This window comes from Vanessa atalanta, chromosome 19 (assembly GCF_905147765.1).
Source record: "Vanessa atalanta chromosome 19, ilVanAtal1.2, whole genome shotgun sequence".
NCBI classification, from domain to species: Eukaryota; Metazoa; Arthropoda; class Insecta; order Lepidoptera; family Nymphalidae; genus Vanessa; species Vanessa atalanta.
Genome location: NC_061889.1, coordinates 7,576,432 through 7,603,218, shown reverse-complemented (window position 1 = coordinate 7,603,218; position 26,787 = coordinate 7,576,432). Strand labels below are relative to the sequence as shown.

Sequence of the window (26,787 nt, the reverse complement as noted above, 5' to 3'; positions counted from 1 at the left end):
TCACCTCTCTTTTCCAATGCTCGTTGATGGATACACATGTGACAAAGTTGAATTTAATTTAGAAGCATTTGATTCGGGATTCGTATTAAGGTTTGAACACCTTAAGCCCTGGGCCACCTCGGCTCACCTACCTGTGAAAATATTCTTTAATGTTCTACTTATAAAATTGTAAAATGGGTTATTAGTGTTATGATAGCAAATAAAGTATTGATTGTTTTAACTTACAAATATCCATACACTGTAAAAGTAAGCTATCCATATAAATTCACTAACGTTATCTACTTTTCAGCCATGAATTGGAAACGACGCACTGGGACCATCCAAAGATGATCGAACTGATGAACTCACTGGCTGATCTGAACGAAGTGCGCTTCTCAGCTTACAGAACAGCTCTCAAACTGAGAACTGTCCAGACAGCTCTTTGTAGTAAGTGACATAGCTCTTTGCCTATCTGTTAATTATAATATGACATCTCTTTTTCTTCACTTTCATAACCCGATGGGACGGCAAATCTGATACAAACGGAATGAGTCCAGACGCATAGCCGACGACTTAATGTGCATCAGATTCCAGGCTGCTACTGAGAAATTTTACCTGAAAGTGCCAATAACTTTTTATAACGACCGGGAGTTCGTACCCAAGAGCTCGAGATCTGCGACCTTTCTATCTAACCACTAGATCACTAGATCAGGAGGCAGTCGGTTATATCTCTCACTACATAACTTATATCCCAATTTGCCTCTTAGCACTAAGTTTGCATTAGTAGGTACGAAAATAATTCAAAAAGAAGGAGCTTTACATAAAAAAAGAAAATTATCGATAAATTTGTATCGATATCTTACTCATCATATTTTAATTTAATTTAAATTCTTACTGTTCAAGTTTTTTTTTAAATAATTTAATTATTATTTTTACAGTATACTCATTAAATACCTTTTTGTTACTATTTAATGTAAATATATTTTATATAAGTGTTATAGTCGCTCTGTGGGTTGTTACTGGACGACTAACGAGAAAAAAGAAAGTAAAAACATTATAGAATTTACTCGAGTTGTTTCACAGTAGCAACGCAGCGGCGACCGCAACTTCTGCCATTTGATACGTTGCAACAAGTTTATGATACTGCGGCTAGACGTCGAATAACAAGTGGTTAAAATAATTGAAAACAAAATAAAGTCCGACGACGAAAATTCCTTGTATTATTTTATACCGATAAAAAAAAATATACGAGGATATTGTATTTATAGTTTCCTTAATATGAAAATATACTTAAATTGACCAAAAATTGTGTCCTTTTTTTAGTGCATATGCTGCAACTACCCGCGGCTCTCGAATCGTTCGATTCTCACGGACTTCGAGCGCAAAACGATCGCCTCATCGATATTCCTGATATGATCACCGTGCTAACATCCTTATATGAGGTATGCCGACTTAATAATACTTATACACAATTGGCGCCAATAGTTTATTTCGCAGAATATCAAAACCAAGTGGCCGTTATGAATGCTAATTTAAATGCCATTGTATTCACTTTAAATCTCCAAAATCCTCGTCTCATTGTATATTTTTGAATTTTCAGGTCATTGCAGCAGAAAATCCAAGTCTAGTGAATGTTCCACTTTGTCTAGACCTGTCCATCAACTGGTTGCTTAATGTGTATGACAGCCAGCGAACCGGCCAGATCAGGGTATTGAGTTTCAAGGTCGGGTTGGTGTTGCTCTGTAAGGGACATTTGGAAGAGAAATATAGGTAATTTCCTTTATTAGATAAATTATTATATGTAAATTTTATCATTTTTTATTTATTTATTTAGCCCTCGATATATTTATCTTTCTGACAATTTTGGCCTGTAAATTTGATTCACTATTTTTTAAATTAATAATAATTTTCTAACTTTCTGTGCGTTAACTTTGGTACGATGTAAGCATTCTTAAATATAATTAAATATAATTAATATATTTTACAGGTATTTATTCCGATTGATTGCTGACCCATCTTGCCGCGCTGACCAAAGAAAACTAGGATTACTTCTACACGATTGTATACAAGTAAGTTCAATCATCGGATCTCCTCAATAGTTTAAAAAAATCTACTACGGTAATTAAACGATTTGAAGCGAATATAGGAAAGAAAATTAAAATAAAAGGACAATAATAGAGTATTATTTCGCTGTAGAAGATATATGCTAAACTATAAATTATGTTAGTGCTCTAGTAGTCTAACCACGAGTACAATGTTTTGACAAAAACATTTCCGCTAATTCCCAGGTTCCAAGACAGTTAGGAGAAGTAGCGGCATTTGGCGGCTCTAATATAGAACCCTCAGTGAGGAGCTGCTTCGAACAAGCATCTGTTGCCACCAAGGAGGGTAACAGAGGAAGTACGCTTGATAGAAAAGCAGGTAAGATAACAATCGGAAGGAATAAAAATATTAAAAATATATATCTAAATTTCTTACTGTGTGATATAATCAAAAAACATTTGCATAAGACAAACAGTTAATTAAATGTGTTAAAAAATAAAATTTCTTCCTTATTTTAGTGGAAAAAGAGAAGGAAAAAGAAGACACCAAAGAGAAGACGTTAGAGAGAGATGCAGATGGCCAGCTTCAGTTTATAGAGGCATTCCACTTCCTCCAATGGCTACAGAAGGAGCCACAGTCCATGGTCTGGCTGCCGGTACTACACAGGCTTGCTGCTGCAGAAAGTGCGAAACACCAGGCCAAGTGCAATATTTGTAAAGAATACCCAATTGTTGGATTTAGGTAAGAATCTTTTGTAACCCAATTGCTTAAAAGAGAAAGTCCGCCCGGCGAGTCTATGTGATAACTACCAAACGGATTTTAATACGGCTTTCACTAATGGAGTAATTAATGAGGAAGGCTTAACTAGATTAGATAGATTCATTAAGATTTTACATAAATTGTTTAAAATGACGACAATGACGATCAATAGTGTATGGCGTTTATGTAATATTCTACCCGTGCCAAGTCGGATCTAGTAGCTAGTTCTAAATGAATTGTTACTTATATAATGTGTATGTATATTTAGTTATTTCTTTAGATACAAACTTATTGTGGTTTTATGTTTCAGATACCGCTGTTTAAAATGTTTCAACTTCGATATGTGTCAGAAATGCTTCTTCAACGGTCGCAAAGCCAAAAATCACAAGCTGACACATCCTATGCAAGAATACTGCACAGCTGTAAGTGCTGGTGTACCTAAATAATTATTGTGCAAGTCAGACGAGTCAAAGTTTTTCATAATAACTGTTGATTTGAAGGATGAAGACCAGAGGTTGAACATTTCAGCTCGAGTTTGATATTAGGAATTTATATTTCATGCCTCTTTCTATTCGTGGTTCTAACCACTTACAAACAGGTCAATTTGCTGGTCGGTTTTCTCTAACATGGATTAAAATAATAATTTTCTTCTTCCTACCTTTGCTTAAAATGAAAAATCAAAATATACTTAATACAAGCAGTTTTTAATCGTCTTTTTCAAAACGATATCCAGTATCACCACCGGTTCGGAATGTAGATTCTACCGAGAAAAAATTCATTAATTACTCTATACCAACATAAAAATTCAAAATTCCATTTCAGACGACATCAGGTGAAGACGTGCGTGACTTCACGAGGGCTCTCCGTAATAAATTCAAATCTGCGAGATACTTCAAGAAACACCCCAGAGTTGGATACTTGCCGGTCCAGACCGTACTCGAAGGTAAATTCACTTATGAAAACCTGCCATATTGAATAAAAACCAAGCAAGAAAGTTACAAAGTAACGGTTTCGTGATAATGTTTAAAGGTTTACAAAGAATAATATTATCGGTCCGTGTGATTTCGACGCTCCGGCTACCTCGCAAACACTAAATCAACACCCCCGTTTGTCACAGGAGACGCGCTGGAGTCCCCCGCGCCGTCCCCGCAGCACGGCGCGGGCGCGGGCGGCGCGGGCGCCGACGACATGCACTCGCGCCTCGAGCTGTACGCCACGCGCCTCGCGCAGGTCGAGCTGGGCGCGCGCGCCGCCGACACGCCCGACAGGTGACCTGATAAATTTACAAATAAATCGCCAGAATACCGTTATTGACTTCGGTCCTTCGAGCCGGATCTATAATTATACATAAATAAATCATATTTTTTTACAGCGATGAGGAGCACGCCCTCATCGCTCAATATTGCGCTTCGCTAAACGGAGCCTCGGAGGGAGTGGATGGAGAAGGTGATGGCGAAGATGCGCCACGCTCTCCCGTGCACGTCGTGTCGGTCATCCATCGGGAACAACGACACGAACTGGAGGCTATGATCAGGTAATGTGTAATAGAAATTATAGGAGGATATGTAATGAAATAATATTTAAGACACTCACTGTACTAAAACACCGGTATTTTTAAGGCGGTCGATGTATTCTCACTGTTTTAATTATTTTTTAATTGCAGAGAACTTGAAGAAGAAAATGCTAGTCTTCAAGCAGAGTACGAACGGCTTAAGGCCAAACAAACACCAGGCTCCACTCCTGAAGAACAGCATGCGGTCACCGACAACAGGAATGCGCCTGTTGATCAGGTAATTAGAGCGTTTCTAAAGATCAGACACTAGTTTGTCCAAAAAGTTAAACAATTTGTTAAAAATATTAGTTTTTAAATTTATATTTACTGTTCACACGATATATAATACTTAAGATCATAAATAAACGTTTTTTTCAGGATATGATGGCGGAAGCTCGTCTCCTCCGACAGCATAAGGGACGACTGGAGGCTCGCATGCAGATCTTGGAAGAACATAACCGTCAGCTGGAGGCGCAGCTGCAACGCTTGCGTAGACTGCTGGACGAGGTACGATAACTATCAATTATGGGTTGAATTGAAAAATGTACAATTCGTACGCTGGATTAGTTCCAGTGTTTGGCTGTAGCTTACAGTAAGGTGATGCGGGAAGTATACCCTTTAGGTCACATAGACTCATACCGCCAAGTTAAGTGAATCTGATTCCCAAATCTTCGTAATCTAAATGACTGGTATTGACTTACCAGAAGATGTCAAAACAGCTTGTCTGCTCTTTTAAGTATATAAAATAAGAAGTGAACCCAAGTGAACCCACGTCCCCCCCCCCCCCAGCCGGGCGCGGCGCAGGGCTCGCCGGGCGCGCGCACGGGCACGCTGCAGACGCGCTCCGTCACCGCCTCGCAGCTCGCCACCGACTCGCCCGCCAAGCTGCACAACGGCCTCTACCACGACACCAGTCAGTACTAAAATACTCTTACTTACCGTGCAACCTATGACTTGTACCTTTTTACTGTTAAAGTGAATTTGAGTAACATGTTTACTCCCAAACTTAACTACTTTGTTCCAATGTAAAATTCGAACTTAATTAAATAACGGTATAATACGCATATATATATATATATATATATTATATTTATGAAATAAAAATATAAAAATAAAATTTAATCGCAGAGGTACAGTCTAAGTCTATATAATATAAATCCAAGTCTAGACTGAAAATATATCAAAATTATACTTTTATAGAAAAGTAAGAAACCTAGAGTGACCTCTATAATTATAAGATTTATAGGATACAAATAGGATTTATAAAATAAAAAGCTACGCAAGAATATGTCCGACATTGACTTATTGTATAAAACAAGATGGCGGTCGTGCAGAGAGGGAGACGCGCGAACTGGAGCGTCCGCCACCGCCGCCGCACGCCGTGCATTCGCTCATGCACTGCGCAGGTCAGCTGAGTCGGCTGAGACAGACCATTGCTCAACAATAACAGTACTAAAAAAAAGCGGAATCTGTCATTTCTTTTTGACATCCAACAAATTCATATTTCTGACAAGGTTTTATTAAAAAAAATCAATTGCTTCGTTCAAATTTAAAAATTAAATAAGTACATTTTTTTTTTTTTTAAATAATTACTGATGTTTGAGCAATTGTCGTCAAGTGTGTAATAATTAGGAGAGTCGTTGTTTTTTTATTTTTGCTTATTTTCAGACACTCAAATGATATTGATGTTTTTACGTGACCCATGTATTTCGTTATTATTTGCTGTGTATTTTATTAATTTGTATGTCAATTTTTAATCTTTTTTAATACTTAGATGTTTTGCATGAGCTATGCATGGTTTTTATGTTAATGAAAATATAATATTATTAATTTTGCGTTATTTTTCTTAATGCAAACCAAACAGGACGCATTCCGTGAGGTAAATTAATCTTTTTATGATATAAGTAAACATTATAATCATATACTATACATACAGTAACGCTTGGACATTAAAAATTAAATGAAGTATAATTATATTCTGACATATCCCTTAGGATCTGATTGTTTCCAATCAATTTAAGTGTAATATTTTTTATTTATATTGTTAATTTTGTACACAGATGATCTTGGCCGAGCTGTTGAAGAATTAGTATCAGTTATGACGGAGGATCAAAATCAGAATTCCAACGCACCTCCTCAATATACCAACGGGAAACAAGAAGACAAAGACAAATAGGTTTCTCCTTCGAAAACATTCGATCCGACGCGCTATGGTGCTGAAGCGGACAAATGTTACCAGTATTTAAATATTGATAACAATTTGTAACCGATTCTTATATCGCTTCGGCAACACTGTTGAATTACTTACCAAAGATTGCTTTACTGTACACCTGTATTTTAATATTTATATGCACAATAAGATCTTATTTCTCAAGTTAATTTTAAATATATTTACCGATAATTACGGTAACCGTTTACTAATTTTCGACTCATCACTAACAATACCTGCACGTGCTTATCTGTACAAACTATACAAGAGCTAACTTCATTACCATAACACTAATATCGAACCGAGCTTCCTATTTACACTTGGCATTAAACGGGTCACGGGAATTTAATCCTTAGGATCGGAGCCACAAGTTGATCAGTTCCTAAGCTGAACAATTAATGATAGCTACGGTTTCGTAGAGACGATATTCGTATGCAACGCTTATTGTATAGATAAGGGCATGCCTTTGTTGCAGTACGTATCGTGATTGAGTCCTAACCTTGTTCTAATATTATATTTGTATATGGTAACTCAGCACTGCTGTCGAAGCGAAGCGATTCAACGAAAAAGACAATGTAAAGAGCATTTACACTTTATTAAATTGTACCAAATTTATCAATACTTGATAAAAAAAAAACTTTTTATTAATTATTTAAGTACATATCTATTAGTACAATTTCCATTTCATATCACTTCTTGTAAATTATCATATCATTTTTTGCTGTGTAAAAAATAAATTGACATATGTATAAAATGTCACGAAAAAAATTTAAGCGCGAACGCCTCCATTTTTAATCAGAATTTGATATCGAAATTTTTCTAAGGCAGCTTATAAAGGGCTAAAGCTTTAAGTATATCACAAAGTTAGCTTTAATATACCCTACGTTGACATGTTTAATGCAATCCGGTAAACATTTTTACCGTTACGACGAGAGGGCCTACGTTCTAGTGGAAAGTGTATCGTTATTAGATAAAGTCCCCGTTATCAACGTATTATATTATGTCATTACAATATGACGGTAGTTAAAGAATTCGTTAAACGGTTTTTACAGTAGTATTAGATGTAGCCAAATAAATAACGAGCATGTTATATATGTGCATATTGTATGTTACATAATTATATCGAGTTATCAAAAAAAATGTATCGTTAGATGAAAATATGAATAATCCAGCTTCTATTCATTAGTCATTTTCTGTTACGTATTGAGGTCTGACATTGTAGGAACTCTTCTTAGCGAATATGAAAACATGTAACCAAACTTTTTCACTATTACAAAGGCATAACACTTGACCTTCCTTTCTAGTTATTATATGGAATGTGACATTTTCTGTCCCATTCGTACGTTTGGATATTTTGTAATGTGTCTACTTATAAGATGATGCCTACCTTTTTAGATAAGATTATATTGGAGAGATGACTTTTATACGAATGTTAAGTAACTGTTGACGCTAACTTTACAATAAGTACTTCCAATTAACCATATCAAGTTTCGTTTAAATTTGGCCAATATTCTTTATATCGTTCATCGATTTTAATAATCCATTTTACGATTTTTATGTATGAAATATTTCTATTGTGGATTATTATATCTGTGACCACAATTATTTACTTATGTTTTTTTTAACTGGCAACTCGTTATTATTCCGTTTCGTTTTATGACGAATAATCCTAGTTTTAATTTGGCTAATATAGACTTTAAGAATACGAAAAGCACAATTTATTACTTATCGAATGGAAAATTATTATTAAATCAACACTAATATATTGTTAATAATTTTAATGTATTTGTTTAACGTGTAGGACGAGTCTTATTTTTTTGTTTCTTTAATATTGGCAAAGTTATATAAAATATACTACTTCCGCATTTATTTGTATATTTTACTGTGTTTATAATGTTTTAGAAGTTAAATCCAAATAAACGTTCTGCATAGTAATATTTGTTTCATTTTGATTTTTATCCAAACATTTCATACGCATATTATTTTCTCAGTACATTACTATATACAGAATTAATTTTTCAACTCGCCCTGAATAGGTATTTTTCAACTGGTCCGCAACTACGAGGAATATACACACGTCCTTGTTCTTTTTTTCCAAAATCAAGTTTGAATTTCGGCCATGAAAATCGATTTTATCGATTACCAAAAGCTCCTTTCCTTTTCCTCCTTTTCCTATTTCACGTAGTTTCAGATAATTTAAAAAATCATCTGTGCACTTAAAATTAAGTGACGTAGCTATGCGGTGGCGTGCAAGTGGCGGGCTACAAATTCTACTTATATTTCAAAATACTTTTTCGAGGAGGACCCTCATAAAAATGAAAATAACCGCAAAGAAAAAGTGTACTAAATTTCGGCAAATGCTTTTGAAACTGCACTATTTTTTACAGGGAATCCGCGGAATTGAACCGCACCTATGTTATAAAAAATGACGAATGGTAGGTACTCTAAGTTTACATTTTTTTACTAATATTTACTCAACCCGCTTGTGGTTCCTTCATGATTACTATTTGCGACCGATGAAGAAACTACAACAAATGCTCTATTAGCATTAGCAGCCCGTAAATGTCCCACTGCTGGGATAAAGGCCTCCTCTCCCTTTGAGGAGAAGGTTTGGAGCATATTCCACCACGCTGCTCCAATGCGGGTTGGCGGAATATAGATGTGGCAGAATTTCGTTGAAATTAGACACATGCAGGTTTCCTCACGATGTTTTCCTTCACCGCCGAGCACGAGATGAATTATAAACACAAATTAAGCACATGAAAAATCAAAATTTCAGTGGTGCCTGCCTGGATTTGAACCCGAAATCATCGGTTAAGATGCACGCCACTGGGCCATTTCGGCTCTTAGGTGCAATTAAAATATCAAACAGATATATCAGAAGCGTTGCCCTTCGGGTTTTGCTGTGTATGTACATACACATGATCACGATTTTCTACGAAGTCCACTCCTTATTGCTTCTGTTTTTTTAGGATTCCGGTCACCGTTTTCATGCGTTTTCATTCCGTTTTCGTGCGGAACACTCATTTTCAAATCTCAAAATAATAAAGAACTACTTTCGAAATTCCTGCGCATCGAGGTTGAAAAAGCAAAAAGGATGGATGTATTTAAATTCATCGCTGACTATGAGCAAAAATCTAAAAAAAAAAACATTTCTAGAGAACGAGAAAGCAACGCAATTGTATTTACGTTTCTAATTAAAATTGACTTAATAATTTTATAGCCGCAAGCCCTATTTTTCGTTGTACTGAGTGTAACTACAACTTGAAAATATAAAACAATTGCAATTTCAGTTTAATTATACAACCCAGCTTTTAGGTGCTCCTGCCAGGTGACTAACATTTCGTCCAACGCTCAACCGTTTTTTTTTTTCATTGGAGCCCGAAAAGGCTATTTACGCCACTGATATCCACCGCCGTTAAATATATTTTAATCAAATAAACTTAACAAACATAATCTAATTTGTAGTTTTTTGATTTCGTTACTCTTTGTCGTCACACGCACACTAATTCACCCACTCACACTTTTGGGTTGCCAGGTCGCCAAAACTAATAGCCGACCAGACCAGCCAGTTTGGCTGGCCATTTGGGTAAATAAGCTGGACATTCTACATTATTGAATATTTTATGTCTCAGTATTAATAGGTACTATAAATAAATGTATCTGTAAAATCAAGCTTTTCTGATTATTAACATAAATCTTATTAAATTCTAATTAAATATAAATAAAATCAAATGTATCTCGTCTGTGAAATAAACAACAAACAACACTAGCTGGATTTACCGGACACCGTTTATTTTAGCCGGACACGCAATCGAAAAGTCTAACTATGGCCGGCTTTATCATGACGCCTGGCAACCCTACTCACACTAGTGCACGCCTATAATAATTTCGCGTCAACATTGTTTTAATTGTATGTAAATTGTAATGACAGGTTCAATAATAATAATCTAACATTTTAAAATTTCAGTTTTGTAATAGAACGTGACAAAAGGATTATAACAATAAAATTTACGTATTTTTTTATTTTGCCTTGATTAAATTTTGTATTATATTTCATAATATTGAACAAGACAGATGAAGCCAAAGCTGTCAAGTGTATAAAAATGTATCAAACAAATACCCAACATTTAAATTAAAAAAAAACCACAACACATAAAAGAAACATAATAATTTTTATTTGGTTAACAATATGTCAAGCATGTTTATAATGTTCTTAAATAAATCCATTGCATTTTAAATATAATTTGTATTTATACATTGTGTATGAGCTTAGCATTAATAACAGGTATGGTACATCAGTCGAAGGCCACTTTACTTAGTTTTAAGCACCTTTAAATATACGTGTGTATAACTGATTAAGTATGCTAAAGAATATCACATCTAGTACTTTTAATATCACCTTTTAGTCTATGATATTCAACGACATTGTAATAAACATTTTCTTCAACAAGCACTTCAGTGAGCAATCGTGAGCTGAATAACACATACGTGTTCAACAAGTCTAACATTAGGAACAATTATTGACATTTTTCAATGCAATTCAAATTTAAAATTGAATTACGTTTGTTATATCACAAAATACAACATATTGTATATTTTTTAACTATATCTATATTAGATAATATAAGACTGCATATTGCTGTTATACGCGAATACTTATTCTCATTAAGAAATTATTAATCTATATTTATCATGAAAATTTACATTATCATAACTATAAATGTGTTCCTTGAGTTAGATAATAAGTTAAAGGTGTGGCCTATATGCTATGAAATCCACTTCATCAGACTCTTACTGTAGAAGAAGTACTTGCATCTAAGCCATTAACAGGAGTTGGTATGTCGGTTCGAGGTCGTCTAAATAAAAGGACATGTGGCTCCGGGTTGTGCACCATAAAGTGTAACCAGCCAGGACTCTGTTGGACACCGAGGTTTCTCCATTCTGTTTCTGTCATAAGGTGAGACTTTGGTACTAGTCTGGCTATGTCCGGTGGGAGTATTACATGTCTGAAAAATTAATATAGTAAATAAAATACTTATTTCTATATAGATTGATAATAACGAATTAATACCGACTTCCTTATTACTGTGGTTACACCATTTAAACAAAGTATGCATTGATCATTTTTGTAATATAAATACCATCTGATCATCTTAGACCCTACAGAGTCAACATTGTCAAGTATTTTTAAGACTAATATTATTTTTTTTGACTTATGCAAATAGAATTCAGTATGTTCATTCTTGCCCTTACAACATTTATTGTCAACCTGCATTACACTAATCTTAGTGATACATTTACCAATTGTTTTTATTGTTTACATCAAGTCTTTGATTGAGGCTCGATGTTTGTATGTAACAAAAGTTTCCATGATCAGCTCTAATGAACCGAAGCACAAATTATTCTATCAAATTTACCAGAGCCACACAGCTTATGAAATATTTGTATTCATTATAAACCCATATTTAATACTATGACTAGTATATCCTAAAAAAGATTGAATGATGTAACAGTGGATATTTCGCTATAATACCCTATGAGGAAAAATTTCAAGAAATTAGTTCTTAATTACCTAAACAATAAGGTTCAATATATTTGTTATCCTGGATTTTTTGTTTAGTTGCTATGTGTTTTGCATGTTTTATCACCTAAAAAAGTTAAATAAATACCTACTTTTTTAAGATAAAAGTTATACAATCTCGATCTAACGTAATAAAAGTATTTTAAAGCTATATTGACACATGGTTTAAACGAATGACTAAGAATTGTATTCTGTATATATGTAAACGTAGTGATATTAATATATGACTTTGTGACAACATTTTTAAAATAAACTAATGTAATTCAATGTCTATTACCATATCATTTTCAGCAGAATTTGTCTTGAACAAGGACTAATTGAATTATACGAAGATCTTACCTATATTCGTAAACATCATCGTTGTACCTTTCTGAATACTGTATCTGGTCTACTGGCATGTTTTAAATCAAATATATTCAAACAAAGCACTGTTTAATTCCAACAAATACGCTTATTAGTAAATTATGACTATTTCATAAGACAAAATGCGTGTTTCTCTATCGTACGTGGTGCAATTGATTTTCTTCCCAGCTGTTTTATCTGTCAAAATAATCAAAACATTGGCGCTCAAAAATTTATTGCCATATTCAAAAATGTATTGTTGTAAATGTATTCATTTTATCATAACGTGAACTTAACCAATTAGAACTTTTTTTTTAAATGTAATAATTGAAGCTTATATTATGATGAGGACAGATAATTTAATTATATAATGTATTTATTCATTTTTATGTTACAAATATATTGATATTATATATTGTTACTTTACATAGAAAAATATAAAATATAAATTTGTAAAACAAAATTACAATAAAAAAAACACTTTTCGTTTTAATTTTGTGCATGAATGCAAACCAGTAATTATATTTCAAGAAAGCTATAGTTTACAGATGTAGATACTTAATCAGTATAAGCTATAATGTTTATATAAGCAATAAAAGTGCGGAAACACTTATACACAAACAGGCCCGGTAAACTTCGCTAACGACGCGGCAACGAACATTATTCAATCTAAGCGACCCCACTGTTGCAACAATTCAATAATAAGTCCCTGTTGAGTAGAGACACTATGTTTATAAATTTGGAAATATACATTTCGGTACTTATTTTTTACAAAACACAAATTCAAACTTTATTTAAAAATTATGACCTTAATAAGTTAAAAAACAAATATGTTACGAATATTATACATTGAAAAACTTATATAGTTAATTAAAAATAAAGATATCAATGTATGTATTTTAGAGAAAGTTTTATTCTAATAAAAACAATTTTACAAGCGAAGCAAATTTTGCAAGGGTAATTCAGTTGAAAAATGTTTTTTTTTTAAATTGAATAATGTCCGAACTCTTTTCAATTTATTGTTACAGTTTGTTACCCATTACTAATAAACAATGATTGCAACTCAAACCGGTAGTGTAGCGATCCGCTTCCACATCCAGGCAATTCAGTTGATATCCTAAATCTAGAACGACACCATCACTGACATGTCATACATTACTCTGGAATTCCTTCAGGATCTTCTGAAGGATGAATATCCTGATGTTACCATTCAGGATTTTGAGGTAAGTTATAAATATTTTAAGTTTAGTATAAAATTTAAAAAATATAATATTTTAATAAGTCTTAAATTTTCTACGATATCTGGTTTTAAAATATTTTGAAATTAAGCAATTCAAAGTATATTATCTTACCATAGTACATTAGTAAAATTATAATAATAGGAATATGAAAATGTTTTTCTTAAATATAAATTAATAATAACGTTTCATTTCACTAAATGTTTATTTCGTTTGTCATAGTTCTGACGGTATACGCTAGATGTCGCTGTACTATTTTAGTCAAAATCTAAATCGCGCTGGCTAAATTTCTTGCCATTTAATGACGTCCTACCGATAACCAAATGAAAGCATACTTACCTGGCGTAGGGGACACCGTGATCATGAAGGCGGTTCCCCCAGAGCGAGGCCTATTCATTGCACTGCGAATGGGTTGACCTCTGCGATTATCCCTAATGCGGATAACTCGGACGCGTAATTTTTGGTAGTGGGGACTGCGTACGCGCCGTCCCCCTTAATATTTTCACATTTCTATATAGTGTGTTATCAGTACTCTTTCCTAAATGATAACGCAAGTCGCAATATTAAACTTGAAATCCGAGTATTGCTTTTATCTTCGGCGGAACGGCGAACGAACGGAACGAACGGCGGAGATTTTTTTTGCTACTTAGACTCATTGATCATAGGCCTATCATAGTATGTATAAAATATTTTAGTTATTTATTTAAATAGTAGATAAAATAAAATTCGTCCGTACCGTGCGAATTAGTCTTACAAACAAGTATAACTAATATAGGAGTATAACTCACGTTAAAAGGTGCTAGATTATATATATGATAAAAAAGCTTGGGTGTTAGTTCATACAGGATTCATAAATTTAATGGTATATCTGAGTATATAATTGATACTTAGTGTATCGTATCAGTGTATCAGTGTCTTCACGGTGCTTTTCATTGAATATAATCTTGTAAAATAATATTTTATAAGTGCGTTAAAAAACCTATAATATCTTGAATAATGTGTATTTTTTTAATACTAGTAATAATTATTTAGGGAGCTCCAGGATCAAAAAGAGGAGACAACTACACTTCAATGGTTTATAGAATAACTTTGAAGGGCTCTCGCAAACATTTGGACTCAGATGGCACAACCGAGATCATTGAACCCTGGGAAGGATCTATTATATACAAATGCTTACCAGAAAGCATTTTACGCCGAGAAGCTTTCAAAAGTGACGAGTTATTCTGCAATGAAGTCGCTTTTTACACCAAGATATGGCCAGCTCTGTCCAAATTTCAGAGTCAATGGGAAAAGGTTACCCATCCATTCAGATCTATACCGAAATGCTACTTGGCACAAAATGATTTGGTTATATTGAAAGATTTGAAGACACTCGGGTTTGTGATGCCGGATAGGACGCAAGGCTTGAGCTTAGAACAGTGTTATTTTGTTTTGAAGCATTTGTCCCACTTCCACGCGCTTTCTTTGGCTATGAAATATTACGACCCTGAAGGGTTCTACGAGCTACTGAATATACAAGATGGAATTTCTGAGGGTAAGATGGACGCTTATTAATTATTTTTACACAATTCTTTATTCTGTTTTGAAACAAACCTTTATAAGGAAATATGTAACTAATGACCGTGGGGTTAAGACGCTGACAGCTGATGCACAGGTCTCTTAGTTTGTACTCCCAGTTTTAGTTTCCACAGCTGCAAACGCTGTGTTATATATAATACTCAAGTTAGCATTAGTGTTAAGAACATTTCTGGTGTACTTATCTCATTTTTGAAAGTAAAGATTTCTTATTATTATTCTTTATTATTAATAACAGCTACATGTTGTGTGTTGTAAGTGCGGATCTCATATTAATAACAGATCTAAAAGAGGTTAGGTTAAGTCCTAACTTAAGTCTAACCTATTAGACTCTTTAAGGCGTTAAAGTTTGCAAAATTAGTATAGGTGCATTTGTAGTCTGTACCTTTTACTTTTCTTTAAAGTCTTTTTCGTCGCTGAAAACGAAGACTACTATCGAAGTTACTACAGCGAAGCAACTCGTAACGCGATAGCTATGGTGGAGGAAGAGCTGAAAGAATCAAAGGATAAGGAGAAATATTTGGGTCCTTTCAAACGGTTTTGCAATGAGGATACCTTCTTCCAGACCATGGTTGATATGGTGACTCCAAAGGAACCATTAGCAGTCATATGTCATGGCGACTGTTGGACAAACAATATGCTGTTTAAATTTGTAAATGGCGATATTGCTGAGGTAAGAATATTTCTGAATGTTTCCGCAACAATAATCTTAAAATATCGGAAATTACTTTGATGTTTATTTCTATAACAATAAATTTCAAGTAAGAAATAAAATAGATTTATTTTGGTACAATTTTGATTTTTAAAAAACTTATGTAACCTGATCTCTTCTGATATTATTTTATTTAGGGGATGCGAGATTAAAAATCAATAGTTACCGATTTGTGTAAAAAGTATGAAATTGTACAATCGGAACTTTAAATCTTTATTCGGATTAAGATCCATGATGGTGTAAAACACATTCATAGATTGGCAAAGAAATGGCCTGGCTTTCATTGTCCAATCCAATCCAATTTTGATGTGTACTCTTCTTATACAATATGTATATTAAAATAAAATTGGTATATTTTTATTTTCAGATGTATATAGTAGATTTTCAGTTGGCTCGCTACGCGTCACCAGCTTTGGATCTTGCATTTCTCATCTATCTTTGCTTGGAACGGCAACAGCGAGCTGAACACGCACCGGCCCTGTTAGAGTACTACGCGGATGAGCTACACGCCAGATTAATGGAGATGGGCGACGGAAATATATTGGACAGAGATACACTTTTTGACATGTGAGATAGACTGACAAATACCTTTGATGAGAATCGATCTCCTAATTATAATTATAGCGACACGCCAAAATATTAATAAATTAATAATAATACCATACCCACGTAAAGACGTGTTCTACCATAACCGAAGACCACAGATAAAATTAGTGAAATCTACGCTAAAACTAGTTATTTAATTATAGTTTTTATATTTATATTTCATGTCGTATTGTATTTATGTTGTACAATATTTATTCTTAAGCGAGAATGGTTTACGCTATTTAAAAAAAGTCAAAGAAATAATATAACTTTTTATTCTAATTCATCTTCAGGCTGCAAGACGAGTTCAAGAGAAGCAGTCGCTTCGGTCTCGGCATAGCTCTGGATATGTACCCCATTATGACGTGCGATAGCAACGAAGCACCAAATCTTTATCAAGAAAAGGTACAACATTCATTTTCATCTCAGATATAGATGCATTTTTATTTTGGAACTCAGTTTATCTATCGTATAGTATCACCAAATAACCTAATTATCAAGAACCAATATGAAATACCTTCATCTTTAAATAGGACTAGTGTTTTCACTTGCGGCTTCGCCCACTTGTTATAAAGGCGGTCGGTTTTAGGTATAAATAGTCTTTCCTTGGAGGTTAAAGCTGGCTTCATAAAATTAAATTCAGTGATTTGATGAAAGGTGTGCTGATAAGTGATGCAAATGCATTTGCTTTTTCCATAAAAAAATACAATTAATTTATTCTTTTTGGCCAGGAGAGTGAAGTTGCTCCGTCTCATGATTGCGTCAAGCCCGTATGGACATCCAATGCTGATTGCAGGAAGAAGATGACCGACTTAGTTATTGAACTCGTTGATGAAGGACTAATATAACTATATTAACGACATAATACTGTATTTAATTTATATTTAAACGTTTTAAAGTGAATTTATTAAATAAACTTCTGTTATAGAAATTGTGTTATCACTTAAATTAGTCTACTAATTCAAATTTATTCGTATTTATGAAAAAATGGTGTCCGGAAATTCAATGCGATTTTTTTGCTTATACGGTATATTACAGAAGCAAGAGGTGTTGGGATACCCGGTTGGAATGAAGTTGCTTTCGCAATATTAAGTATTAAATAATAAACACAATGAAATAAATTAACGACACCTGTAGATAGTTTACTGACAATGACAAAGTTGTTATTAGGAAGGATCCAGCTTAAATTAAAACCATATAAAAAAATAGCTTTAACTAATATTATATAATATCAGTAAAGTAGAAAGAGACAGAGAAAAAGAGGTGATAACTTTTGCTATCGTGACGATTTCTATCGGTGCACTCGACTGTAAGCCGCGTAAAAGAACTTGGAATTGGTTAAATAATAAACTATTGTCTCATAGTTATTAAAGCCTATCCACTTCGTGTTTCCATAATTAGATCAAATTATTGTATTGTTATCCAAACTACATAGTGTATAAAATGTGTCTATAAAAATATAAAATATAATATTAGACGTTGCAAAATTTTGGAAATTATGATGTGTTATTCTATTTCAACCACATTAAGACAATTATGCAACATTTGACATCAAATTGGGAGCTTGAATGAACTATGATATTCATTGTATAGTTAAAAGTAAAATTGTAATGAGTTTCAATGAGAAATAAAGATGTATTAAATTTGTATATATAACTATTTTTTTTATTTAGTGTATAATATAGTAAAACTTTTATTAAAACACATGGAATACGTAAATCTAAGATATGTTTATATTTATTTATTCGAAGGTTGGAATTGGCTATAGATAAAATATAAAATGCGTGCCAGTAAATTATTTTGATTGAGGTTTATTTGTAGATGGAAGGAAATGAAATAACAAGTAATATCTCTTCCGATATAAATTTAATGTATTCATTTTAGTAAACAATAAACACATAAAATAAAACATTGGTGTTAACTTAGAGTTATTCAATAGAGCCATGCTTACTTTGTGACGATAAAATAATTCAAGATCTATAAAAATAACTATAACGTATAAAAATCAGATCGTTTATATTTATTTTTTTTACGTGAAAATAGTAGTTTAAGATATAATAGCACTTGTGCAAAATTGGTACGTAAAAATATATTTATACACTTCTAATATAAATAGAGGGTAATCTTGTGAAATGGTGCTTGGACGGAAAAATTTTGAAAAATTTTTAAGACCATTACAAAAGTTGAAAAAATAAATGTTGAAATTTTATATCCAAAATCACACTAAAATATTAAAAAAAAAAGAAACTGGTTTAAACTAACATTAAAAAGATTAAATTACCCGTACAAATCGTGGCACAATAATTACAAAACGTAAAATTATTTGTTTTCTCATTTGGATATTTTTTTTATTAATATTAAAAAAAAAAAACTTATAAATGACGTCAAAAGTAACGTACGGGCCGAAACGATAAACCAGACCGATGTTTTTTTTTCCATTTCTAAACAGATCTAGACGTTAGACTTAAAACAAAACTCAGTCATTGAAAACTTCAGATAATATTTTGAGATTCGAGCACCTTATTTATCTGATTTATCTGAAGATTCCAATAATTTATTTTTTTCATTAAATTGTTATTTCTTACATTAATACTATCTCATTTATAAACTTTTATACTGGTACAACTTAAAAATAATCACAAATATTTTTTATATGTTTAAATTATGGTAGATTACGCGCCGAAAAATTCTCTCATTCCAATATTTGGTTTTATTTAACAAAAGGTTTTAAGCCAGGTTGAAGAGATGTTCCTCTGCCTTTGGAGGCTTGGGTCGGTCTCATAAATCCAGAAGTTCTGTTAGTTGTTTTAACGGGCGGTCTCGAGATGCCTACTGAACTTCCACTTGATGAGGACCGTGATGCAGGCATCCTGGAAACTGGCTTTGGAATCGGCTTAGGGGTGGTTTTGACTGAAGATGAAGGTGCCCTTTTCACAGTTGCCACTGACGCAGAACTATTCAAAGAACTTCGAGAACTTCTTAATGACGCACGAGACGTAGATCGTTCAACTCTTAAAGAGCTGGCTCGTTTTGGTAGACCACGTTTCGGATCTAAGGGTGTCCGAGGTGGCGTCCGTGTCTCTTTGGTAGAAATTTTCTTTGGAATTTCTGTAACTTTTTTCGGAATTGGAGATTCGCAGTCCATGTTACATCCGGACGACGCCCCTTGTGACGCACTTTCCGAATTAAGGCTTTGCGTTTCTTCGAATCCTTCGTCGTTTAATTCGTGTTCGCTTTTAACTTTGGGGATTCGAGGTGACGTTGTCCTTTCCGTCGTGGAGGGCACTTTTTCCAACTTTGCATTCATAGATTTTCTATACGCGTTCCTTGACCACACCCCTGTTGGTGTTTGAGTTGGAGATTTTAATTCTCGGATGGCTTTTTGAACATCCTCTTGGTTGATCGAAGTTTGTCTCCTCATTCTCGAGTAGGGTACCGATTTGTTATCTTTGGTTGGCATCTTCTCTGCGCCTCCTACGCTTTGACTTTTTAATCTGTCCTGCCAACGTTTTAATCTAAAATCTTTATCTTCTTTGACCGTTTCTTCCACAGGCTTGGCTACGGTTATTTCTTTTGGAGAGTCAACTGGATACGAAGCTTGAATCTCTAATTTAGACGGTCTCATTACTTGTGTTTCTGCAACTAATTCTGGTTGACTCTCTTGTTTCTTTTCTTCTTCTGGCGAACTCAATTCTGCATTACGTTTATATCTTCTCGTTCGTCTAGCTGCAGAAAATCTATCGAATTGTCCATCTCCCAAAATTTCTTGACACAAATCTTTCATTTCAGTCGTAGCTTTATCGTTAGCACTAGAATTCGAAACAAACGGTTGGTATTTTCGACATGGTTCCCTTTCTGGAGGAGGTTGGAACATTTTCCTTTGTACTGGTGGTGTTTCTATATTGTCAGAATCAATTTCGACTCTATCAGATTTCGCAGCTTTAGTCTCTTTAGCACTGGTAACAGTTATGTCGGGTAGTTTTCGTTTTTCCTCCTCGGTTATTGATACTAGTAGCTGAGGGGAATCCACTTGCTGGCGTGATCTCTGTCTTCTCAGTCGTCTCATCTCTTCGTTTTCTTCCGTTTTTCTCCACGGCAACCTGTTATCTTTCGTTTTTGGTTGGACGTCTGAAAATGATAAAATATAAAATGAGTAATTAATGCATACTTCAATTCAAATCCGATTTAGACACATATATACTTTCTTATGCCAATGCTCATGCAGTCACAAATGTGACACTGTAAGTATGTAGTCACTCACCCTCGACGGCTTCGATGGCCCGCACGAGGTCGGTGTCGGTCGGCACGGCGGGGCGCCACTCCGCACGAGACTCCGCCAGCGTGTCCAGCGCCGCGCTACGTTCGCTCTCTGTAGGCCAGTTTTAATTATCAACAAGTCTTTTTACGTCGTTTAGGCAGGTGATCGCTAATATATTAATCATTACTCATTACCAATGCACAACAAATTGGGAACTAAGATGTCATGTCCCTCGTGCCTATACACAGTTACAGTTCCCCTCAAATCGGAACAGCGATACGACAGACTTAATCTTTACTAATAAAAATACTTTTCTAGTTTAGGACAACTTCCATAGATCAAATATTTAAAGACATTTAAGACAGTCCCAATCACTTATGGAGCATTTAGGTTTGAGTTATACAGGTAAGGGAAGTAAACGGGAAAGCAGAAAGCGGACGTATCCGCGTGTACCGACCGGAGTCGTTTTCCGAGGCGCGCGCGTGTGCGTGCGCGCGGCGCGGGTGCGCGGGCCGCGCGCGACGCTCCTCCTCGCTGCTGGCGCGCAACCACGACTCGATCTTCTGTCGCCACTCCCTGTAAGTAGCATATCTCGTACAGGCCCCGTTCGAAATATATTCATTCCTAGTTTCCACTGTGAATTCGACTCGGGATCCCTGATCGTCTTTAATCGAGTAACAAACTCAACCAGTAACATCCTTTTATATCGCAGCTGAAGATCGAAACAGGACGGAAATACTTTCATAAGCATTTAAAATGTCGGATTAATATTACAAAAATAGAGAGCTGAACTCACTTGGGGCCGGCGTCGGGCGCGTCGGGCGCGTCGGGCGCGGCGGGCGAGGCGGGCGGCGAGGCGCGCGGGGAGGGCGCGCGCTCGCGCTCGGGCAGCTCCAGGCGAGCGCGCACCGGCGCGCGCCGCGACCACGAGCGGTCTGCGGCGCGGGGAGGGGGTTAGTGTGTGATAGCCATAGGGCACTCAAAGTATCTAGCCGAAGGCAGCGAGTTAGGGACAGAACTCTAGTACAAATTTCCTTTTTTTGGAATTACGGCTAATGTTGTAAATTAATTTAAATTAATATTTTTTTACAAAATTTTAAATTAATTAGTATCTGTTTTTCGCCCATACCCAAGCTTCCCCAGGCGTTCCGCTCGCGCATCTCATTAGCCGCAGGTGAAGAATGCCGTAGGAACTCGAGTAGACCGTCCTCGTCGTCACCCGGACTCGCCCTGCTTCGTCTTCTTAAGCTTCCGGTTGGAGTAACATCTGAAATTCCATGACTCGTATTAGTTTTATAATCATACTCAGTTTTTACAATATTTTAGGTGTATATAGAGTTTAGGTATCTTTACCCGGTGACGGTGATAAATCATGGGGTTTCCTCAAAGATCTTCTACTGAGACCATTGCGTATGTCCAGAAGAAGTGACTCCATTAGAGATTCACAATCTGATGCTGGGGTGCTACACACACTTCCTCCTTTAACAAAGTCAATAAAAATATGTCAATTTTTACGCTGTACATCACAACATAGTATATACTATATATATACTCGATAAATTTCGAATGTTGATATGCTTATATATCATTTTTTTTTAATATCTTTAAAACTGAGGTGAAGAGGCACCTGCGCGCGCCCTGGCGGCGCTGCCGGCGGCGCTGCCGGCGGCGCTGCCGGCGGCCAGGTCCCTGGCGCGGCGCCGCGCGGCGGCCTGCTCCTCGTGCGCCCGCCTCCGCTCGTTGTCGTTGACCGCCGAGCGGAACTTGCTGCAGAACGTCACAAATATCTGAAACGAAAGTGCATACGACGTGATATCTCTATACTAAATACTCTGTATCTGAGCGATCCTTTCGCGATTGTTTTCCTAAGATTATTTTTCAAATTCATTCCGAATTACATTGAGAATATTTCAATTGAAAACATTTTTCAGGAATGTCTTCTACTTTTGATAAGCCACGGAAATGATTTACAGTATTTTATAATGTCTTGTCATGAGGTACCTTGAAACACTCCTCGAGCTTGAAGGAGACGGGATCTTCGCAGAAGAACTCTGCGAGTTGCTTCCTCATGCTCTCGACTTCTTCCATGTCCTTGTTTAAAGCTGATACCTCCCTTTCTGCGACCTGTTCGATTTGGAAATAAAATTTTACAAATAGATGGCTGATTTCTAGATCTCTTTATAAACACAACATTTTAAAGAATTATTTATCGTACAAAATTTTGTGTCATTTTTCAGTCATTTAAAGATAAGAAAAATTATTTACCGAAATAAGACTTTCTTTTATAATTTAGCTATTTCTTTTTGTATGAACTATATTTTTAAATAACTACGAGATTATTTTGTCAGTATAGAAATATCATGTAAGAAAACATTTAAATATTTATAAAAAACATGTTTGTGAACGTCTTTGGAGATAATAATTATGAGAAAGTTACCTGCAAAAAGTCTCCCATTTGATCCTTAATATCTTGATGAGTTGATTGTATGTCTCTCTTGAGATTGCTGATCCTCTGAGCGAGTGTGTTGATCTCATTGTGGAGCTGTTCGACGCTTGCTTTAGACGCTTCTTCTAAAACTCTTATATCGTCAGCGAAGTGTATCAGCTCCTTGTTTTTGCGTTCCGCTTGCTGAAAACAGACATTTATTGTAACAAAGATCATCAAACACACGATAAATATATATTCCATTGTTTTTATTCCGTATTATAGTTATTTTCCTTGCAACTAAACCTCACGATGGCAAATCTTAAAGAAATATTTGTTGTAAAATCTGCTTTAATCATCAATTTTCTCAATCTCAATCAAAATACAATAACAATTATCTGACACTCTTTTAATCCCACGATCAAGCCCATCTGGGTAGGTACCACCCACTCATCAGATATTCTACAACCATACAGCTATACTCAGTATTATTGTATTCCGGTTTAAAGGTTAAGTGAGCCAGTGTAATTACAGGCACAAGGGACATAACATCTTAGTTCCCTAGGTTGGTGGCGCATATTTGTTACAGCGCTGTGGTCTATGGGCGGTGGTGACCACTTACCATCAGGTGGCCCATTTGCTCGGCCGCCGACCTTCAGCATGAGTAAAAATAAGAAGAATTATGTTATCACATAAAGTAAGTATAAGATAAAGAATTATTTAAAAAATGATAGATATGTCAACCAAAGGTTATCAGTTTCATAAGGTTAGCCTTACCAAAGCGACATAGTGCATCAAGTTCATGCCAGGTTTGTTTGCGCGAATGTCCGAGAGTTTCTGCAGGGAAGATAGCTTAACTCCCGCAGCACCGCCCGCGTATCCACCGGCGTTCAGGAAGTTACCAGCTATTAGAGCTATGTAAAGTACTTCCTGTAAAAAAGTATTATGTTTCTTATTGGATGTTTTAGAAAATACTTAATCTGAAATTAATTTGAAGATGCTAAATAAATAACTTCTTATTTAATCAACCGAAGAAAATATCCACTTGCAAATCCAAAAATCCAGACCAAAGAATACAGAGACAATTATATTGACAATGATATAATATCAAGAATTAAATATTTCATTAAATGCTTGTGAAATTACCTGTATAGCTCTGGAAGACATAAGATCGTCTCCAGCTACCAGGATGGCATTGATAGCGCTTTCCAAATATCCAGCGGTAGATGACCATTCTTCCTTTAGAAGCATACACTCGATTCTTAATTTGTAACTGCAATAAAATTACGATTTTTTATGAATATATATTCTTATCTCTTTATTAATCTTAAAATAATTTGAAGCAATGCTAGAAAATGGAACAGGTCAATAAAATATTATTTCGATAAAATAAGTTATTTACAATGACATTTATTAATAAAACATTAAATAGTTAAAGTCAAATAAGTCACTTACTTGGGCAGCTGGATGAGTTGCAGAAGGAATTTCTCAGCATTGCCCAACTTCGTGACGTCACCGGTGAAAGCTTTCAGCATTTCGCATTCGTCAATTTCGGGTAGAATTTTGAGAAGACCACGCAATTTTTCGGTACCGATATCATCGTGAGACCCCTCGCGGATTAATTGTATGATATCTTCGTTGGAACTAAGAAAAATAAATTATTTAAAATAAAATAAATAAATATTGGACAACATCACACACATTACTCTGATCCCAATGTAAGTAGCTGAAGCACTTGTGTTGGGTAGAATCAGATGTAACGAAGGTACCACATACACCCAGACCCAAGACAACATAGAAAACTAATTAACTTTTTCTACATCGACTCGGCCGGGGATCGAACCCGGGACCTCGGAGTGGCGTACCCATGAAAACCGGTGTACACACTACTCGACCACGGAGGTCGTCAATAATAAAGTATATAATATAAGCTAGGAAAACCAAAACAACAACAAAATATGAATCAGTTGAAATCTATAGTACCTTCTAAACTGCTTCAAGAATATATTGACATTCAAGCTACGCTTTCCATCCAAAAGTGTGATTTCAGAAGGTTCTTTCCTCGGCTTCCTTTCCCCGGAACTGTCACATATAGGACTTCGCCCGAGACGTGGGGATGATCCGGCGGAACCTGGAGGTTGTACCTGAAATTACCGTAATTAATTTTTAAATCATAATACATGTTAGTTTTTTTTGCTGAAAGAATCCTAAAGGTAAAGTCTTATGAATAACAAAAAAAGATTTATAAATAAATACCTGCTGGCAGAATAGTCCTTCAATTTCGCTCCAGTCTAGTTCCGACTTTGGTGAATGCTTGTGACTCGACGCTACGATTGACCAAATATTGTTTTGGCCAATAATCTGAAAATATATTATTGATATAAAAGAAATTAAGCATCTATTTAATTTAATACCATTTAATTTACTTTTCAATGAGGTCCTCAAATGTATATAATATAAATTGTTGTCGTACAATGTAAATGTTTTTTTGACATTTTATGCACTATGCAAAACTTTTAAAAAATATATCATAGCGGCAATAGCTCAATGATTTGTGGGCTGCCTCGCAATGAAATCTCAGCATCGATCCTGTCCCCTTGGGTTTATTCTCGTCGCTACATCAAACACAAGCTTTGTTTAATGGAAGGAATTTATTGGGCCCGTTGTTTCTAATTCAATTGTTCTTATTATCAAGGCCTTTTATATATCGGCTCTATAAATTAAGAGTGATTATTCCCAATTGTAATAAAAACTAACTTTGTTATTTGGTATCTTGTTCCAATTTATGGTCTTCATCTTTGTCTTCGGTAGTGGTATCTCTTGTTGTGGTAACTTGATGTTTTGCGCTGGGGGTGGTGGCGGTGAGAGGGCTGCTGGTGGCGGTGGAGGGGGTGCACCGCGCGGTATCGGTGGGGCTGGAGGAGCTGGTGGAGCTGGTGGTAACGGTGGAGGTATAGCTGTAATTTTCATTGATTATGAAATTATTCATATAATATGAAAAATAAATAAATATATTTAAAAGAGAGAATCGTAAATAATTATGAATAATCAAAAAATTAAGTAATATTATTACTTTACTTAACGCTTTTTTTATTATTATAGATATACTACGCCAGTAGAAATTAATGACTTCAAAAAATATTTTTTTGATAAATAACTATAAAATATACATAAATATATAATAAGCAATTTACCAGGTGGCGGCGCAGGGGCCGGCGGTGGCGGTGGTGGTGGTGGTGATAACGCTCTTTGCAAGCTTTGCTTACGGTTCGATCCTGCCATATCTCTATGTTGACAAGTGCAGCCCATTTTAGCCTGAAATAGCCGTTATTTAAATTTCAATGAAATGGGCAAAGTTATATTCAACAAAACAATATATTTGATACACCTTGAAAACGTTGAAAAGATCGTTCATTCTTTTTTTGATTATTTGTTTTAATTGTCGTTTAAGCAATAAGTGAATTTAGTTGTTATGGAATTTTGTTTACAATCTATCAATGTCACTAAAATGCTGAAATTTCACAAT

At 35.0% G+C, this 26,787-nt stretch overlaps 4 protein-coding genes and 1 non-coding gene across 8 annotated transcripts in view; 3 read left to right on the top strand and 2 right to left on the bottom strand.

Moving 5' to 3' along the window:
- The window catches only part of LOC125071227 (dystrophin, isoforms A/C/F/G/H), a 557,159-nt gene extending 548,697 nt beyond the window's left edge, over window positions 1–8,462 (top strand). For 2 of the 3 annotated variants that reach the window (XM_047681335.1, XM_047681338.1), the window contains exons 50-64: window positions 290–426; window positions 1,303–1,421; window positions 1,580–1,749; window positions 1,967–2,048; window positions 2,268–2,400; window positions 2,541–2,763; window positions 3,092–3,203; window positions 3,604–3,724; window positions 3,899–4,049; window positions 4,154–4,315; window positions 4,445–4,571; window positions 4,712–4,840; window positions 5,123–5,246; window positions 5,653–5,739; window positions 6,394–8,462. In XM_047681335.1, coding sequence (XP_047537291.1) covers window positions 290–426; window positions 1,303–1,421; window positions 1,580–1,749; window positions 1,967–2,048; window positions 2,268–2,400; window positions 2,541–2,763; window positions 3,092–3,203; window positions 3,604–3,724; window positions 3,899–4,049; window positions 4,154–4,315; window positions 4,445–4,571; window positions 4,712–4,840; window positions 5,123–5,246; window positions 5,653–5,739; window positions 6,394–6,509 — 1,993 coding nt within the window. In that variant the 3' untranslated portion in view covers window positions 6,510–8,462. The remainder of the gene's footprint in view (window positions 1–289; window positions 427–1,302; window positions 1,422–1,579; window positions 1,750–1,966; window positions 2,049–2,267; window positions 2,401–2,540; window positions 2,764–3,091; window positions 3,204–3,603; window positions 3,725–3,898; window positions 4,050–4,153; window positions 4,316–4,444; window positions 4,572–4,711; window positions 4,841–5,122; window positions 5,247–5,652; window positions 5,740–6,393) is intronic. The other variant, XM_047681337.1, reaches the window with a different exon arrangement.
- A 2,236-nt stretch (window positions 8,463–10,698) lies between these two features.
- Window positions 10,699–12,666, bottom strand: LOC125071441 (cyclin-dependent kinases regulatory subunit-like). Its single transcript, XM_047681689.1, has 2 exons — window positions 12,466–12,666; window positions 10,699–11,551 (listed from the first exon to the last, which is right to left on the bottom strand). Exons 1-2 carry the CDS (start codon window positions 12,522–12,524, stop codon window positions 11,329–11,331), a joined length of 282 nt encoding a protein of 93 aa, XP_047537645.1. The 5' UTR covers window positions 12,525–12,666; the 3' UTR covers window positions 10,699–11,328.
- Window positions 12,667–13,556: 890 nt separating this feature from the next.
- On the top strand, window positions 13,557–17,461 carry LOC125071440. The gene is made up of 6 exons (XM_047681688.1): window positions 13,557–13,691; window positions 14,739–15,240; window positions 15,686–15,954; window positions 16,361–16,560; window positions 16,872–16,983; window positions 17,310–17,461. Exons 1-6 carry the CDS (start codon window positions 13,614–13,616, stop codon window positions 17,424–17,426), a joined length of 1,278 nt encoding a protein of 425 aa, XP_047537644.1. The 5' UTR covers window positions 13,557–13,613; the 3' UTR covers window positions 17,427–17,461.
- Window positions 14,038–14,199, top strand: LOC125071623. Its single transcript, XR_007119935.1, has one exon. It is a non-coding gene; the product is annotated as a U1 spliceosomal RNA (small nuclear RNA).
- Window positions 17,462–18,829: 1,368 nt separating the features above from the next.
- LOC125071282 (inverted formin-2) overlaps window positions 18,830–26,787 on the bottom strand; it is an 88,481-nt gene continuing 80,523 nt past the window's right edge. Inside the window, exons 10-25 of one of the 2 annotated variants that reach the window (XM_047681457.1) lie at window positions 26,456–26,576; window positions 26,019–26,194; window positions 25,518–25,622; window positions 25,245–25,405; window positions 24,717–24,905; window positions 24,408–24,534; window positions 24,039–24,191; window positions 23,274–23,465; window positions 22,838–22,960; window positions 22,464–22,623; window positions 22,190–22,315; window positions 21,966–22,103; window positions 21,633–21,771; window positions 21,294–21,412; window positions 20,840–20,947; window positions 18,830–20,706 (exon numbers count right to left, since the gene is read on the bottom strand). In XM_047681457.1, the coding sequence (XP_047537413.1) occupies window positions 19,289–20,706; window positions 20,840–20,947; window positions 21,294–21,412; window positions 21,633–21,771; window positions 21,966–22,103; window positions 22,190–22,315; window positions 22,464–22,623; window positions 22,838–22,960; window positions 23,274–23,465; window positions 24,039–24,191; window positions 24,408–24,534; window positions 24,717–24,905; window positions 25,245–25,405; window positions 25,518–25,622; window positions 26,019–26,194; window positions 26,456–26,576 (3,555 nt within the window). In that variant the 3' untranslated portion in view covers window positions 18,830–19,288. Of the gene's footprint in view, window positions 20,707–20,839; window positions 20,948–21,293; window positions 21,413–21,632; window positions 21,772–21,965; window positions 22,104–22,189; window positions 22,316–22,463; window positions 22,624–22,837; window positions 22,961–23,273; window positions 23,466–24,038; window positions 24,192–24,407; window positions 24,535–24,716; window positions 24,906–25,244; window positions 25,406–25,517; window positions 25,623–26,018; window positions 26,219–26,455; window positions 26,577–26,787 lie in introns of both variants that reach the window. The other variant, XM_047681456.1, reaches the window with a different exon arrangement.